Genomic DNA, 16349 nt, shown 5'->3' with positions numbered 1-16349 from the left:
GAACTGTTTCCAGCTCAGTTTGGTGGCAGGGTCCTTGGTGTAAGGAGAGCCCCTCACACCTTGAAATGGCAGTGAATGAGACCAACTCATGAAATGAACCATCTTGTACAATCCTGAGCACATGGAGGTGGAAGGTGACATCTACGTATTTGTTTAAGCACTCCCTTGGAGATCTCTGTGGCATGACTCAGACAAATCCAACCCCAATGTTGCCTTAACAGCCAGAGCATCAAGCTCCATAGGTTCACGGTGGCAACTGCGGAGGACAGCCACCCATGGATGGCAGATAGCTGCCTTCTTCATTTTTTCTGCAGGTGGGAAGTGTGATCTGCCACTACCATTGCTAAAAGTAATTTCAGCATTACCACAAAGTACTGCTTGCCCTGACACGTTTGGCCGATGCAACTTCAAAAGACTGAATTGGAAGCTGATCTTGAGCACAGGGTTGGTCTCCTAAAGCATCAGTGATCTTCTAAAGAAGAGGAAATCCAGCTGAATCAGAGGAAGAACATGGATGATAAAGGCAAAAGGAAGCCCATTAGGAGAGATGAATTTTATCTTGTTCAGTGCAGCAAAGCAGAGGCTATAAGGGAAGAAGACATTTGACCACCTATGTGCCAGAAGAGTGAAATCCAAAGAGAGGATATAAATAATTAAGCAAAGAGTAGTAAGAGTATAAATAGTATAAAGAGTATAAATAATTAAGCAAAAAAATAAATAATTAAACAAAAAATGATTACAATGAGGCATGAATATGTTTGTGCTGCAAAAAGTAAATTATCTTATAAATCCTGAATGGCATCCCCAGAATGACATAGGTAACAAAGGCCAGGGACTGGGAGGCACATGAAGATCAATATTTGATTTTGAATAGGATTGTGCAATATAGTGATCTGCATTCAGTCTCTGCTTTCACAAGACGGAAACAGCTGCCTGCTGTACGTACACATCAAAGCCACAGAGCGGTGCAGACTGGGGGAGAACCAGTGAGCAGAAGAAGATAAAGAGCAATGAAGGGAGGAGATACTTGAAGGAGCATTGCACTTGAGGGGTTGGTGGGCCTGATCACATTTCTGGCCATGTGGCTCTCCAAAGGCTTGTCTGAACTCTGCTGTGAGTCAACTACTTTTGCGTTGAGTGGTAAATGACTATTTTTGGAGCAAATGATTTTTTGTTCTGTACATTAGGTCGTTAATTTAATCACCCGTGGTTTCTCTAAGTACACTCTGATGGGTGTTCAGCAAGAGTGCAGAGAGTGAAGAAACAGACCTTTTCCAGCTGAACAGATGGAATCAGACCTGACATGCTGATGGTCACATTCAGTGTAAACACTCTCCAGTGAACCCCCTACCATAGTTTCCTTTAATTCAGCCTCAGACACTGGGAAAATTCTGTTTTCGATGTAAATGATTTCCCTTGTCCTGTCTTTACAGCAGGATAATGAAACCGCCCACGTCCCAATTCCCCTGGCCTTTCAGGGGAAGTTCACGGATCCATCCTGTAGGAGAGCAGTGGCCGTGCTGCCCACTGGGGCCGTCAGGGGGACACTAATGAAACCCAGGAGGAGCCTGCATGTTGTGTATGCTCTTTTGTGTGCTTCAGTTCTCACGTCTCAGCATTAGCAGGTGGGCAATGACTAAAAGCTGTGATGGGACAAGTTCTGTGTGCACCAGAGAATACCACAGCCTTATTATGGCTACATGTCCTAAATGGAGACACAAAACCCACCACTGCCAGGTAACCCCACAATCTCATTTTAAGTTGTCCAGCTGCATCCTACTTGCCCAGATACATGCCCAAGTGATGGCTTACAGCTCATTAAAGTCACTTAGGCATTTTTTTCTCTATCTCTGCCAGACAGCAAAGATTAAGCCCTTCTGTCAAAGACTTTTCTATATATTTTCTACTATTCCTGCACTGAAACATTAGGTGTGTTTTTTAATGCATGACAGCAATGGAAAGGAAGGCAGCCTGACTCCTCATACGCCACTCTTAGAGGGAAACAGCAATCTCCCATTCATTTTTATTTTCAGGACACGGCTTCAGAATTAATCTATGAGAGGGTCCATCTGAGGGGAACATGCTGGCACACTAAGATAGGGCACAACCTGCACTCCAGTTTATGGGAAACAGCAAGAAATGTTTGGGTAGGCAGGTTACCAGAGGTGCTTTCCACGAGGGTTTCTCTTGAGTTTCTTGGGAAATGTCCCACAGGCAATAAAGGGCACTGAGACATCCAGCTCACATGCAGGCACCTACCCATAGATACATGAAGGCTTCACCTGTTAGTTTGGCCCTAACCCTAATCCCTTTGGTTATTTGTGGACCAGCAATAATTACATTCTGGGATGAGGAGGCATGGATGAGAAGGGAAACACTACAAGGATGCATTTGGGGAAGAGGACTTGGAGGGAGCAGGGTGGGCTGCGATGTGATCAGATGCAATGTCAGAAGATATCTCTCAACATCTACATGGCTATTTCATATCCTTTTGTCTGGGTGCCAGTAAACATCAGTCTTTCTGCAGCACTGCATGCTCTCCTGCCTGCACCATCCCTGTGGATCCACCACTGAGAGCTCCTCTGGGCTAGAAATAATGTTAGATTTATACAGCACCTGACACAAAAGGGGATGGACCGTGACTAAAGCCCCTGTGAACTGCTAAGGATCTCAGATAGATCAGCCTTCAGAGAACCCCAGGGTGCTGTAGCCATGTGCAGTCACTGAAAAAGAGGCACAATGTGATTCCTCCTAAACAACTCTGCTTCGCCAGCGCAGAAGAGAGCAAGAGGTGCAATATTTGGAAAACTCCCCACACTTTGCTCCATCCTCCCATGCCTTTGCACACTCAGCTCTTAGCAAGGACTACATTGAACGCAAATGCTGTGACGTGCAGTTGTTCTGTTTTCTTTCCCCAAATCCCCAGCCCAAGCACAATATCGAGGGAGGTTGACAGGCCTGTGGCAGGCTGCCAGATCGCCTTCACAACACATCCTCGCTGCTTTCCAGATAATTCCTGTGGAAGGCACCCTGGGAACAGAAATAGCCCATGGCTGGAAAACTTTCCTGGTGCTTTTTGACAAGTCTCTCCTAGAGAAATAGGCTTTAAAGGCAGAGGTTCAGGAGCTGGCACTGCCTCTGAATCCAGGCCCTCTGCTGTCTGTGCTCAAGCTAGGTCAGCGAGCAGCTGATGGGGTCTCCACTCTCATCCCAGGTCCTCCACCTGGGATTCAGGTGAGACAGTTCTCACCTAGGGCAAGAAATAGCATCATTGCTATCTTCACCAGGTAGCCCAGGGGTTTGACACTGGCTCTGAGTCCATGGTTTTGTGGTCAGTGCCCTCTGTGATCCCTATTGTTACCCACTGGGTGTTTCTCAGTGATCTGGGAGGCAGATCCTAAGAGATCAGAAGCTGGAGAGCAGCCAGAGAGGAGATGTATTATCACCCTGTGGTGGTGACCTCCTTCCCTCCCAGTGCCCAGCTCCAGACCATCCTCCTGCTGCAGGGAGGGTGCTCATCCCTCATCCCTTTCCTGGCCACGTTGCCCTACATCCCTCTAGGTTCATTGCCATGGGGAAATACCACCATGCCATGAAGGTGTCCCCATTCCTCACTGTGTCTATACCACCGATCATCCTTTTCTGACTTAAGTTGTTATTTTCCCTCTAAAGTTTCTTTTTCTGTTAGATTTCCCCCATCTAAATTATTTTACAAACGTTGTAGAGTTTGTCTGTGCTGGACCCAACTCCAGTGCATCCTCTCTAGCACAGGCTGATGTCACCTTCTTTTGTAGGGGGGACTGCCCACTGCTCAAGCAGTTTTTGTGTAATTAATTCTAGCATGGGAGAACTCTTGCAGAGCTTCCTCATGTATTTTTTCCCCATCATAGACATCTACTGGTGGATTTGCTGCATGGCTCTTGTTGGTGCTCTCTCATCCTTGAGACCATGCATTGCAAGTTTTGCAGGAATATTTGGGCCTCTTTTATCCAGGAGATCAGGGAATTTAACCCATGTGATCTGCTCTGGCCATTATCTCACAGGGGGAAGTGCAGGCCCCATTAGCTATGCTAAATATACAAACAAACTGCTGAACAGAAGAGGGGCAGGGCTGATTGCAGGCCCTGAACCCAAAAGGCACCGAGCTGCTCATGTCCACACTGCTGAAATCTGGCTTCTAGGGCAGGTTTGTGCTGGAGAACCTGCTTGGGGTCAGCTGAGTATTTTGTCTCTGCTCCTGATCCTCTTTCTTTGAGTATCATAAATGCACCCACTAGTTAGCAATGGGAAACGTGGCTTGGACTTGTTTGGGGCAGAGATTTCTTACTGTAGGAACCCCTCACAATTTTTTTTTTTCCCAGCTGGGGAAAAAATAAAAGTTGCGTTTCAGGGGCCTTAATGACAGAATTGTGAATTGCTTCACATCGGAAACTTCCTGGGAGGAGGAAATGCCCTCTCTTTAGCAAGTTGGCAGTTGGTTTTCTGCCACCAGACCTGGTGGTTCTCTGGCTCGGCTCCAAATGCATTAGCTAAGGAGCCCTCTTAGAGAAAGGCTATTCATTAGGAGCAGCTAAAAAGCCGGATCCTGTTCCAGCCACTCCAGTAAATCCATCCTTGGGCTAATCGTGCCCATAAATTACGGCGCAGGGAGCAGTACAGTCTTCTGTTTTAGTGTGACAATTTTTATGCAGTGCTGGAACAGAGAAAGCAGGATGGGCAGAAGTAGCTGTCTGGTGTGTTAGCAATACTGGAGAGCTACCAAATGACTGTAGGTATGTAAGCAGTGCCTCAATACCCCCAGCCCAAAACGATGATGAACAGTGCTGTCTCCTTCCCTAAGGCCATCTGTGCATGTTCCCCTTCTTCCTATTCAATCCTTTGAACTTCAGAGCTGTCACCACTGGGACAAGTTTGTCCCCAGCATACCTTGTGTGGGAAGATGTGAATTTTACCTCTGCCGCTCAGGCAGGTTTCCTCACCAGCCTGGAGAGCAGATGGTAGATGCAACTAATCAATACCCACTGGAGACATTACTTTTGCATTGCGGTGGCTGTGAGTGGCGTTGGAGGAGGCAGGAAGAAGAGGGAATTTGGGGATGCGTGCTCAGATGCAGGTACAAAGGGCTCAGAGATCTCTGGATGGAAGGAGCTTGTAAAGATAAAGACCTCAGAAGGAAGGGCTCATGGCTCAGTGTCCCTAATGGCATTTTAAAGGAAATATTTACAGCATGTAACAATGGCAATTAGCGGCCAAATTGGAAAGCATCTCTCCTGTGAAAGCAGCCAGCTGATGAACTTTAATACTGAAGCAGTTCCTCGTGAACTGCTCTTACTTGCACAGCCTCAAACCCGCTCAGCCACAACCAAATTTAGAACAGGTGGGTGAATGAAAACAAGATCATAAGGGGCATTTGGAAGCACTCCTGTGGGTTTGAGCATTAGGAGGGAGACGAGACAGTTCTGTCTGGGGGCTCTGCCAGCCCTCTGGCATGGGGACACCTCAGGGAACCTCGAAGCCCTGCGCATCATTGCTGCTGGAGACAAGAAGGGCTCCCAGTCCTTTCCAGAACCTCACTAGCCCCATGGCTAGGTCCAAAAAGGTAGTTATGTCTTAAAGTATTTGGACTTCAAAAACTAGTAGTTTTTAAATACAACTCAAGAGGAGGGAAGAGCAATGTTTGCATAATTAGACCAAATAGTTTTGCCTGGTTATCACATGACAAGGAAAGGAGGCAGTTAATCCACCGAGCAGAAAACAACTTTTACAAAGTGTAGCTGGTACCTGGCTCAGAGAACAAGTACATGTCATGCCAGAAGCTCTATGCCACCTGTCTTTGTGGGTTTATCTTAAAGGGTAGAAGATGCTGCAGACACCACTCAAAATCCCACTAGTTTGCATGGAAAGATGATTGCTGAAAATGCAGTGCATAGACCACAGCCTTTGTGACGACCAATTCTGGGCTTCAGCTGTCTTAAAGATGTTTTTTTTTTTTTTTTTTTTTTTTTTTTTCTCACACAGAGAGCAAGTATTTTATTAGATTGTCACATTCTTTGCTTTACAATTATGTCCTGTGATAAAAAATTGTCTTATTTAACTCCACTTCTCTAGTGAACTCTGGTTTCCACTGAATACATGAATGAATTTCTTCCAAACACTTTCTAGTGTATCCTAGATAATAAAACTTCTAAATGAATACTACTAAAGTTGCAAAGACTCAAAAGATAGACAAAATCAAAGTGAAACTTATATTTGAAAAACGTCTTACCCTTAAAGAGATTAATATCAAGATCATGCTCTATTGTCTCTGCAGTGTCCCTGCCAAGACAAGTGCAAGGAAAAGTGGGTGCTCGATTTACATGTAGTGACAGCTGAACAGAGCTGTTCACTGTCTCCTCATGGGTCATTACGTGGCTCTAGGTTTGGCAAAATCACCCTGCTCAGCCCTGCTCTGAGGACAGAATTTTTTCCTCATAGATGTCTGAAAGTACTTATCTCACTGAGGGGACAAATATTTTGCAAACGTATATTTTTCTTAACATAAATATCTTTATTTTCCCATCTCTCTGAGAATAGAAGGCTGCTTTAGAACCATTTAACCATCCTATCTACAAAGCAATGCCATAACATGCCTGTATTTTGGGCGTGGAGTCCTGAGCCCTTGGCATTACAGGGCCCATCACACCGTTAAAGCAGAATACCCGTCAGATTCAGCTCCAGCTGAAAGTGTCAGACTTTGGCAAATCTGGCCCCGTATTTGTTTTCACAGTGAGATTCACCTCGGCTAATTCAGACATGTGCACCTCAGAGCTGGTGGTCTTTGGTCACCTTGAGGAGATACTGGTGGTTTTGGGGTGTAACTGGTTTAGATGGCAGCATTAGGATGAGATGAACTGCAGCCTCAAAATCCTTCTTTTTCATTTTTGGTTATGTGGAAAACCAAGGAGCTTGGCTGAGGACCGTGCACTGTTGGCATCCAAATCCAAGGACTGACCTGACGTTGGGAATGGGCAGTGCAGGAGACTGCAGAGGAGCTGAATTCCCCACCAGACCCCATCAGGTCCTTGCTCTTAAAAGTCCCTACCCAGCAAGTTCCAGTCTTGCCAAAATGCTCTTCCCTGCCAACATCTCAGGAACATGCTTTCTTCTAGCTGTGTAGCTTCATAGAAACTGGATATATCGGGGCAGCTTTGCCTGATTTCTGTCCTGTCATGACATTAAGCACCCCCCGACCCCGACAGAGTAAAATATCAAGTTTCTGTTGTGACAACTGGTACCGCTAGAGCTTTTTAAACTCCAGGCTGTCCTTGTAACACTTCTTACAGAAACTGAACACTGTGTTTTTCCCTCTCATCTTTCTCAGATATGGTTATCTCATTTTGCATCAGATTTGGCAGAACAAATTCAGCCTGTTACAAAGATATGAAATTAAATCTTTACCTAATAAATAATATTTGGCACCAGAAAGTGGGACTTTATTCCAAAATGGTCCAGTAATCCTAGGAGGTACTATCAGCCCTGCCTAGAATATAGCACAATAATCCTATCAGGTGAAAATCCCAATTGATCGATTAGAAGATGATTTGGGTTACTTCTCAAGGAAATACTTTCATTTTCTGAAGAGCCTTGAGCAAAAGTGAAGTAGATATTCACTAAAGTGAGCACACCTCTAATTAAAACCTGCAGGTAGCACAAAGCTTTTACAGTGCTACTTCCTCACATGACACAGTTGCTAGTACTTAGTTAATGCTGTTTGCTGTGGCAAAGCCAATTAAAAACAAGCTGATTGTAGGATCTTAAGCAACCACCTTGCATGATCATACCAAAGAACATCCCCACCCTTCCATTCAATCTTCGTTACATCCCATTAAGCAGATTACCAGAATTAATGAGTAAATATTTATCCAAATATGAATTAATGCAGATAGATCAGGGTAATTAAGAGCTTCTTCCTGTAATATCCCGGACAAAGCTTTTTTGTGTGCAAACATAATAAAACCTTCAGATGCAGCTTAATATAGATGCATTTAATATTCTATTGCATATTTTTGTATTAGTTCCAAAATTCCTGTTGAGAGATTTTATAACATCTTGCCCATTGAATCACAGTAGTTTTAAAATTTTCAAGATCCTTTTTTTTTTTTTTTTTTTTTTTTTTTTTCCTGTTTATGGTACATCTATTATAGCAACTGCCTCCAGATGCGTCAAGACTCAATGATATAAAAACAGACTCTTGGCTTTAAATAGTTTTATTTGGTGGAGCAGTGGGTGGAATGGAAGCAGAGTTATCCTGTATATAGGTCATGGGAGATCTGGGTCCTGTTCCCAGTCCCTTCACTGAGTCACCACACTACTTTGGCCAAGCAGAAGAAGAGCGTATGTTCAAACTTGGGTGCCCAAATTGCTATTTCAGGTCCTGATCACTGCATCTCTTGCTACAAGGCAGACAACAGAAGATGTATTACAACCTTCCATCTGTCTCTGGCCTTTGACGTAGGGCAATGGGTAGGAAGGGAACCATGCACTCAGCTGGGCTCCAAATAATCATTTTTTTGCCATTTATTTCCAAACATGCGTAGACTATTTCCCTGTTGTTCTGCACTAGGGCACAAGGAGTGAATTAACACCATCAAGTGCTGTGGCTGCCCAGTGTAGCCTCTGATTGTTGTCCGTGTGCCAGCTTGTAATTCCCTCCTAGGCCCTTCTGCAGGACCCCAACATGTTCTCCCTGGCGGGGAAACCAGCTCACAGGCTGCTTTTCCATGGTATTATCTTTAGATAGATGCAGTCAATGTGGATCACTCATAACCAGGTCCCCTGTGCCTGGGCTATTCCTCCAGTGCTCTCCCAGCAGGCTGCACCCACCCTGACTCTCCCACGTGTCCCTGAGCCTTGCCAACCCCATGCATCCCAGCTATTGTGCCCTACAAATGACACTAGTAGGCTGCAACAAAGCCCTGAAGTTATTGCAGACTCTGAACTGGAGGAAAAAAAGGCAGAAATCACATTTGTTTTTACTGATTAAACACCAGTATAATTTTTCAGGGAAAACAATGGATTTGCCCTCATTACAATGCTTTAAGAGCAGGACAAGAATGGTTTGGGGCCAAGTGATCTTTTCGGGAGAAAGGGAGATGGGCTGGAAGATCCATCCATCCCCCATGATTTACCTATTCTAATTTGGTATGAAGCCGTTTGATGGAAATGTCCTGCAGTGGAAAGCAGATGAGAAGGATTTTGCCTCTTGGTTCGGTAATGTTCAGTAAATCAAATTGGAGCCTTCCACCAAAGAGCTTTTGAGACTCTGGGTCTGTGCCTTTGCTGGCATTTTTAAGGAATATATGGTTCCTGTGGATCGGGATCAACAGGGAACACCTGACAGATGGAAGAATTAATTGCCATTGCTCTGCTTCCAGTTTGAACTCAGGCTTTAATTCCAGTTCAACCCAATATTCAGTCAAAAATCCTTCTCCAGGCCATAGATAATTATCCCAAAGCATTTTATACATTGCTTTTTCCATGCCAATTCTGCTACTTCCACCATGACTCAGAAAATTTCAGGAGATACAAGAGACTACCCTGACCAGCAAAGTATTTGAATGGTGTATCTTTCATCCTCCTCTTAAATCACACTTTTGATTGGGTCCTCCTGTGCACAACAAAATTAAAGGAGCTTGGTGTTAATGGGAATTGTGTCTTGTGATGGGTTTTTAGGGAGTATTTTCTGGGGTCTGACAAAGGGCAGAGCTCACTCTGCAATCTTCCTTCAGTGGGGAAGAGTATGTAAGTTCCCACTCATTTGCCTATCTGCCCATTTTTATGAAACTCGTAGGAATTCGATATATTGGAGACCTTTAGCACTTTCTTGAAAACAATTGAGATTGATGAAAGAGTTTAACAGATGGTGGGAAAGGGCCTGCACGCACACAGGCAAAGAGCAATGACATAAGCCCTTGTTCCCTTAGGAAAACATGGCAAATGTTCTTCTACCAGAATAGAAGTAGATTCTCCTACCACAATAGACTTAGTCTCATCTGAAATGTGCCTCTACCTCCACTGCCCTCCCCATCATTCATTTTGCAAATGACAGTTTCCAAAGTCTGAGCCATGCTATGTCTCTGTGAGCCCATCTTCTGCAAAAAGTTTTGTGAAAGGACTTCTTCTGACCTGTGAAAAATAGTATCTACAAAAAATAATTTTGTTTTGGCTTGAAAAAGACCTTTCTTAACCTGGTTTGTGTAGCAGCTGCCTTTCCTTCAGGATGTAGGGAAAAAAAGCCAGGACACTATTTTTTTAAATTGTAACTGGAAATAAGCACCAGCCTCCACTGCAGACACAGGCAAGTCCATGCCTCAACGCAAATATAAGAGCAGGGATTTGCTTGTAGTGAGGGATCTCTCGAGCCCTTCCTTGTCTGGGTAACTGCTGCTTGTGGGGGGACAGGATGGAGGGAACCTTGGGTTGTGGACTTCACCCTTGTGTGGCACCAGCTGTGGGTGCTTCTGTGCCTCTCTCATACCAGCCTGGGTTTCTGACCAAATCTGAAGGATAACAAACACTGGAGCCCACCACCTAAACTGGACTACACCTGTTAACAACCAGGAGCCATGGAGGGATGTAAATCACCATTCTGGGTACTGGCTAGTACACCCCAAAGGATAGATTTTCCTTTTGGATTCTCCTAAAGTAGTGATGAAGAAGGGCTTTGCCTCCACTCTTCAGGTGGTCCCATCTGGGGCCCCACACCCTCTTTGCATGCTCCCTGGGAGCTGAAAATTGAATGCGGAGCAGGGCTCCATCCCTCCTTCTGTTCTTACCTCCTCTTGCCTCATCTTGGAGGAAGGAGATAACTATTAAGAGGTTGTATAAGGGGTTCTGTTTTCTTGGCCCATTGCATAAATGTCTGCTGAAAGGACAAATTTAGCCCCTGACTTCTAGCAGGGTTTTCCATTAGCAGAAGAGCCAGTGAAGCTCCTATGGCCGTGCTTCTTAAAGGAGAAGTCATGTGTAATTCTCCAGTGCGTAATAAAAGATTGACCTGATGTACTGTTGAGCTTCTTCTCACCTGGCTGTCATGCTTCCATTGGACTTAAAAAAATTGAGTCTAGGCTACCTTTTACATCTTTACATATACCTACAGTGTAGACACTGTCAGCCAGTTAGTTGTCCCTAGAGGGTACTTTTGTATCCTCTTCCTCTGAAGAGGCAAATTAACACTATAATTCATCTTGTCCTGTGGAGGATGTCCAAAACAGATCAGGTGGGTCACACTTTCAGGCACCTCCATAGGAAAGATAAAGGGGGCTTTGGATGAATAATTCTGATTGACCTTGTATTGGTGTTAACGTTGCTCCAAAAGGCAGCTGGACCTTCAGAGGACCCTTCCAACCAGCACCTCCATGATGCTATGGCTACCACAGATGAAGGTACTTATGCCTAAAACACCCAGATTGAGATGATTTTTTTCATAAAAAATACCCTTAAAGACCTGGCCAACATCTCTAGAAAGCCTTGCAATGTTCTCTTGATGGGTCTTTGCTAAGCAAAGAGGAACCCTGGCCAAAAAAACCACACATTCACCAAGCAGCATCCCAGATGAAGCAGCTTAGCAGAGTTCTACTGCACACCCTGCAGAAGGCACAGCCCATTAGGGTTGTCCTGTAATTAGGATTTCATCTTTTGTTGAACAACGGGCTGCTTAAAGAGTCTCATTAGCTACGCAAACTGTTAATTGTGCTAAAACTCCTGGAGATGGCATCTTATGCTTGGAGACACATATCCCAGACCCAAAAGAGAGCTGAATTATGCAGCTGATAAACAGCCTGTGGAAATATTTGTTAATTCCAGCTGATTTAAAGAAGCATGCTTGCAGATTATTCCACTACGGAGAAAAGACTGACAACACTCAGTGCATCCATAGGTCTGGTGGTCCTGCTATTTAATTTTTTTTAGTTATTTCAGCTTCTCAACGCAGATGCAATAAGTATTCCTTTTGTGTAGCCGAAGTGGAAGCTATTCTGCAGAAAGAGGCACAGATGTGTGCAGGCTGATGCTTACACCGGATGACAGAGCCAGTGCAGATGCTCTGATTGCTAAGTCCAGGCTAAGCAGAGCGGGCAGCCTTTTACTTTTCAGTTGACAAATTCACTTATCCCCAAAAAGCATATTCAGGCAACAAGGAGTCAGCAGGATAAGTCAGTCAGTGATAACTTCATGCAAATTCATGAAAAATAGAATGAACAAGAAAGTCAAAATATTTCATTTTGATATTTTCAGAATAAAATAGATCACATTTGTTTCATTTTAATGTGACAGCTCATTTTGAAATATAGCTGAGAGCGCTCATTTTTAATAAACACTTATTCACCCTTTTCTTAAATTGAAACAATATGTTTCACTTCAATTGAAAGTGATTTTTGTTTCCAACCAGTGTTTCATTTCCATTAAAAATATTTATCAATACTATTTCCAGCAGACCCTAAATACTTTCCTTCAAGTTAATCTAACAAGCAAATAAAGAAGCAGTTCTATATAACCATTTGCAATCTTCTTTCAAAAGAGAATTGGCCCCAGCATATTTCAGTTTATGGATTTGCAGTGAACTTTACTGGCTTCACTGTTTCAGACCCATCTCACGAGCTGTAAAATCAGAGATTAGACTTTACAGAAGTTTCTGTTCTCCTCCTAGGTAGCAATAAATGATTCTCGGGTTTGAATAGGAAATTGCAATTAATAAAAGGGAGGTGAAATCAGAGGCAGCATATTTTTCAGTCATAAAATAAATGAACTTTTGCTGTGTTTATATTATACGTATAATACAGCAGGAAGTAAAGATCAAAGCCATGTTTATAGAGAACTTGGCAAGTTGCACACTTGGAGGAAGCAAATGGGTTCACAGGAGGTACTTAAAGAATGAAGTTTGGATTTTTTGGTGGTGTAAATCATCATTTTCCTTTGACATAAGAGAAACAGTAGTGATTTACATCAGTGCAGGAGCTAGTTCAATGGCTTCAAGGGGGGACAAATGAAGTTAAATATATATATATATATATATATTTTTTTTTTTTTTTTCATATGGAAAAGTATTTGCCTGGTGTCTCCATTCACAAGTAGTAGAAATAATTCAGAGGAATAGGATCCCCTGATTCCCAGCTTCACTAGCTGCAAGGTATAAGTTGGGAATGAGGTTTGGAGCTGGTTCCTGCAAAAGTGCTCAGCCAAGGAGGCAAGTGCCTGGGGCTGCCCTGAGAGCTCAGCCTTCAGCCTGGCATCTCTCCAAACCCCCCACTTCCAAAGGTCTCTGCAGGCTATGAAAACCTCCCAGTGCACACAAATGATGAAAGGGAAACTGAGGCACGGTCATCTGGGGTTAGTAACCTTGGGTCTTGTAATGAGAGAAGCTCACCACAGCCCTGCAGCTCCCTGCCCGAGTTAAACCACAACCTCCTTGCTCGCACAGGACAAAAACCCTTAAGAGAGCTGAGATAAACTCCCCAGCCACCACGCTCAGCCAGAAAGAGACCGAAGGAAAGAGATGCAAGAATGTGCATCAGCATGGGGAGACCAGACACCTGACTACCACCCCACGGACACCTCAGCATCCGAGGCAGCTCTGGTGCTGGTGAATTATCCCTCCAGAGGGCAGGATGGTGCTGAGAAGGCTCAGTGAGGTGTCTAACAGCCCTGAGCTCCAGCTGCTCCTGGGGACAGAGGTGCAGGGCTGGAGGGAGACCCAAAGCTCGGTGGGTCAAAATTAGTCTTTTGGTCCCCATGCTCTGTTGTTATTGACTTGACTCGAGCCAGAGGGTTTGAAATATCTGAGAAAAAAGTGCAGAACTAGCTGCAGTGCCTCCCTGCTGGCTGGTGTATGTGGTCCTGGTAGTGTGGTGGGCTGTGGGATGTGCAGGTCCCACCCTGCAGATGGTGTCACAGACCTCCCTGCTTTGTGCAAAGACCATCACCTACATTATAAAGTTATCTTCACACTTTTTCCCTTCTCCCCTGCTTTAGCTACATCACTCCAGAGGGTTAATTTGATGACTGTCGTTATAAGAGGCAGTGATGAAGATCTCTGGGTTCCCTGCACTTTTTTGGTCCCAAGTAGCTCTGGTGCTGGAGGGGAACATTGCCTTGTGCATCACGTCCTTTCCCCACCGTGTCTGCTCAGCTTTCTCTGCACACTGAGGGCTTCATCCTTCTCACTCAGGCAAACCGGTGCACTGGGGCAGAGCTTGCTAAAACTTTAGAGCACAACCTGGCAGACAGCCCCAAATGAGCACCCATGGCACGGGCATCTTGGCAGGGTCAGGAGCTGAGGGCACGACTCCCACAGGAGGAGGAACAGCCCTGGGACATCACCAGGACCCTTTTACATAAGACCTGGTCCTGGTAGAGGTCCCAACACAACATCAGCATCCTGGAAAGTCAGCAGGACTTATCTTTCTGTCCCTGACAGTTTTTAGAGGGGTTTAACCTCCCTCATCCCCAGCATAATCACAGCAGGGGTGGGAGCCCTGGGCATATGAAAGCAGACCCAGGTGCCCTTCCCAAAACTGTGAGGATGAGAGGCCAGGGCCAGGGACTGCAAGGCTGTTTGGAGACCTCCGTGCTGTAATTACAGCCCGTTTGAAACAGAGCTGCTTCCTGCCTCCCCAGCCTGAACTTCATTAATTAAAGTGCTGAATGCAGAATAAATTCATTAAACCGATTTTTTTCTTTTTTGTTGCTATTTTATTCATTGGCTGCTTGCTTTGATTGATTATGTGACTCTGATTAATAAATATTGAACGAGCGTTAATTAATTGAATTAATTCATTGCTGTTTCTCCACCTATCCATTACCTATCCCTCACCATGTGTGAGTTATGTCCTGAAAGGTGTCCCAAGGATCAGGTCCTCAGGGCTCTGCCACAGAGCTGGGCTGGGGACAGGATCACTTACCAAAAGGCAGGACGAAGAAGAAGGGGAACCAGCAGAGGATGAAAACGCCCACCACGATGGCGAGAGTCTTGGCCGCCTTTTTCTCACGGGAGAACTTGAGGAGCCGCACGGAGAGGGAGCTCCTGAAGTTGTGCCCCTTGCTCCGGGTGCTGGAGAGAGGCTCCTCCAGCACGCTGCGGCAGTGGATGCGCAGCACCACCTCCATGGATTTATTCCTCTCCTTCTTGACCCCCGCCTCCAAGCTCCGGGTTGTCCGCCTGGCCACCACGTAGATCCTGAAGTACATCACCAGGATGACCATGAGAGGCAGGTAGAAGGAGAAAAGGGAGGAGAAGAGGGCATAGCCTGGCTCTTCTGTGATGCTACAGATGCTCTCGTCCGGTGGTGGCGGCTCCTTCCAGCCCAGCAGCGGCCCGATGGAGATGACCATGGAGGAGAGCCACACCACCACGAGGATGACCCCCGCCTTCCTCTCCGTCATGATGGTGGGGTACTTGAGCGAGTACTTGACCCCGATGTACCTGTCCACGGAGATGATGCAGAGGCTCATGATGGAGGCGGAGCAGCACAGCACGTCCACCGCTGCCCAGATGTTGCAGAAGATGCGGCCGAACACCCAGAAGCCCAGCACCTCCAGGGTGGCCGAGAAGGGCAGCACGGTGGTGCTGAGCAGCAGGTCGGCGATGGCCAGGTTGACGATGAAATAGTTGGTGACCGTCTGCAGGTGCCGGTTGCAAGCCACCGAGAGGATGACCAGGATGTTCCCCACGATGGCCGAGAGAATGAAGGCGGCCAGGAAGACCCCGACGCCCACCGCCTGCACGTCCAAGGCGAAAGGCAGCGTGGTGCCGTTGCCCTGGGGGGGGTCCTCGCCTTGCAGCCCCCAGGACCGGTTGGCACCGCTCTGGCTGCCCTGCCCCGTCCTGTTCCCACTCAAGCTGCCATTGCTCAGCTCAGCGAAAGTCATTGTAGAAAAGGTCCGGGCTCCATGGAGGGCGAGGAGAAAGCGATGCCGAGGCACAGCCCCCCCGGCATGATCCCCAAAGCCCCCTCCAAGACTCGCTCAACCCCCCCAGCCCAAAAAAAAAAAAAAAAAAAAAAAGAAACACCAAAAAAAACAACAAACAAACAAATTTTGGGGCAAAGCTCAGCCTCCCCTCCAAGGCGGGATGCTGGAGGGATGGAGGCTCAGCTCCGAGCCCCCAGCCCTCTTCAAGCCGGGTGGCAGAGCTGCCCCCCTCCCCGGCGGAGCCCTCCGGGGGGGGCAGCGAGGACGGGGCCCCCCCGCTGCCCTCGCATGCTCCGGGGCTGCGCTGGGCGAGCGGGCGGCAGCGCTCGGCGGCTCCGTTCGCCTCCCCGGGAGGGCTCCGGGAGGGGCGAGGGGAGGGCTGGAGGGGTAAGGGGTGGGCCGGC

The 16349-nt window shown here is 46.3% G+C and overlaps 1 protein-coding gene across 1 annotated transcript in view; it reads right to left on the bottom strand.

The window, feature by feature from the left end:
• Positions 1-15937, bottom strand: part of ADRA1D (adrenoceptor alpha 1D) — a 40409-nt gene extending 24472 nt beyond the window's left edge. Inside the window, exon 1 of the mRNA XM_032187131.1 lies at positions 14937-15937. Within this exon, the coding sequence (XP_032043022.1) occupies positions 14937-15903 (967 nt within the window). The 5' untranslated portion in view covers positions 15904-15937. The remainder of the gene's footprint in view (positions 1-14936) is intronic.
• Between the last annotated feature and the right edge of the window lie 412 nt (positions 15938-16349).

This window comes from Aythya fuligula, chromosome 4, assembly GCF_009819795.1.
Source record: "Aythya fuligula isolate bAytFul2 chromosome 4, bAytFul2.pri, whole genome shotgun sequence".
Classification (NCBI taxonomy): Eukaryota; Metazoa; Chordata; class Aves; order Anseriformes; family Anatidae; genus Aythya; species Aythya fuligula.
The sequence above is the reverse complement of the archived record's forward strand: the minus strand, read 5'-3'. Positions and strand labels throughout refer to the sequence as shown.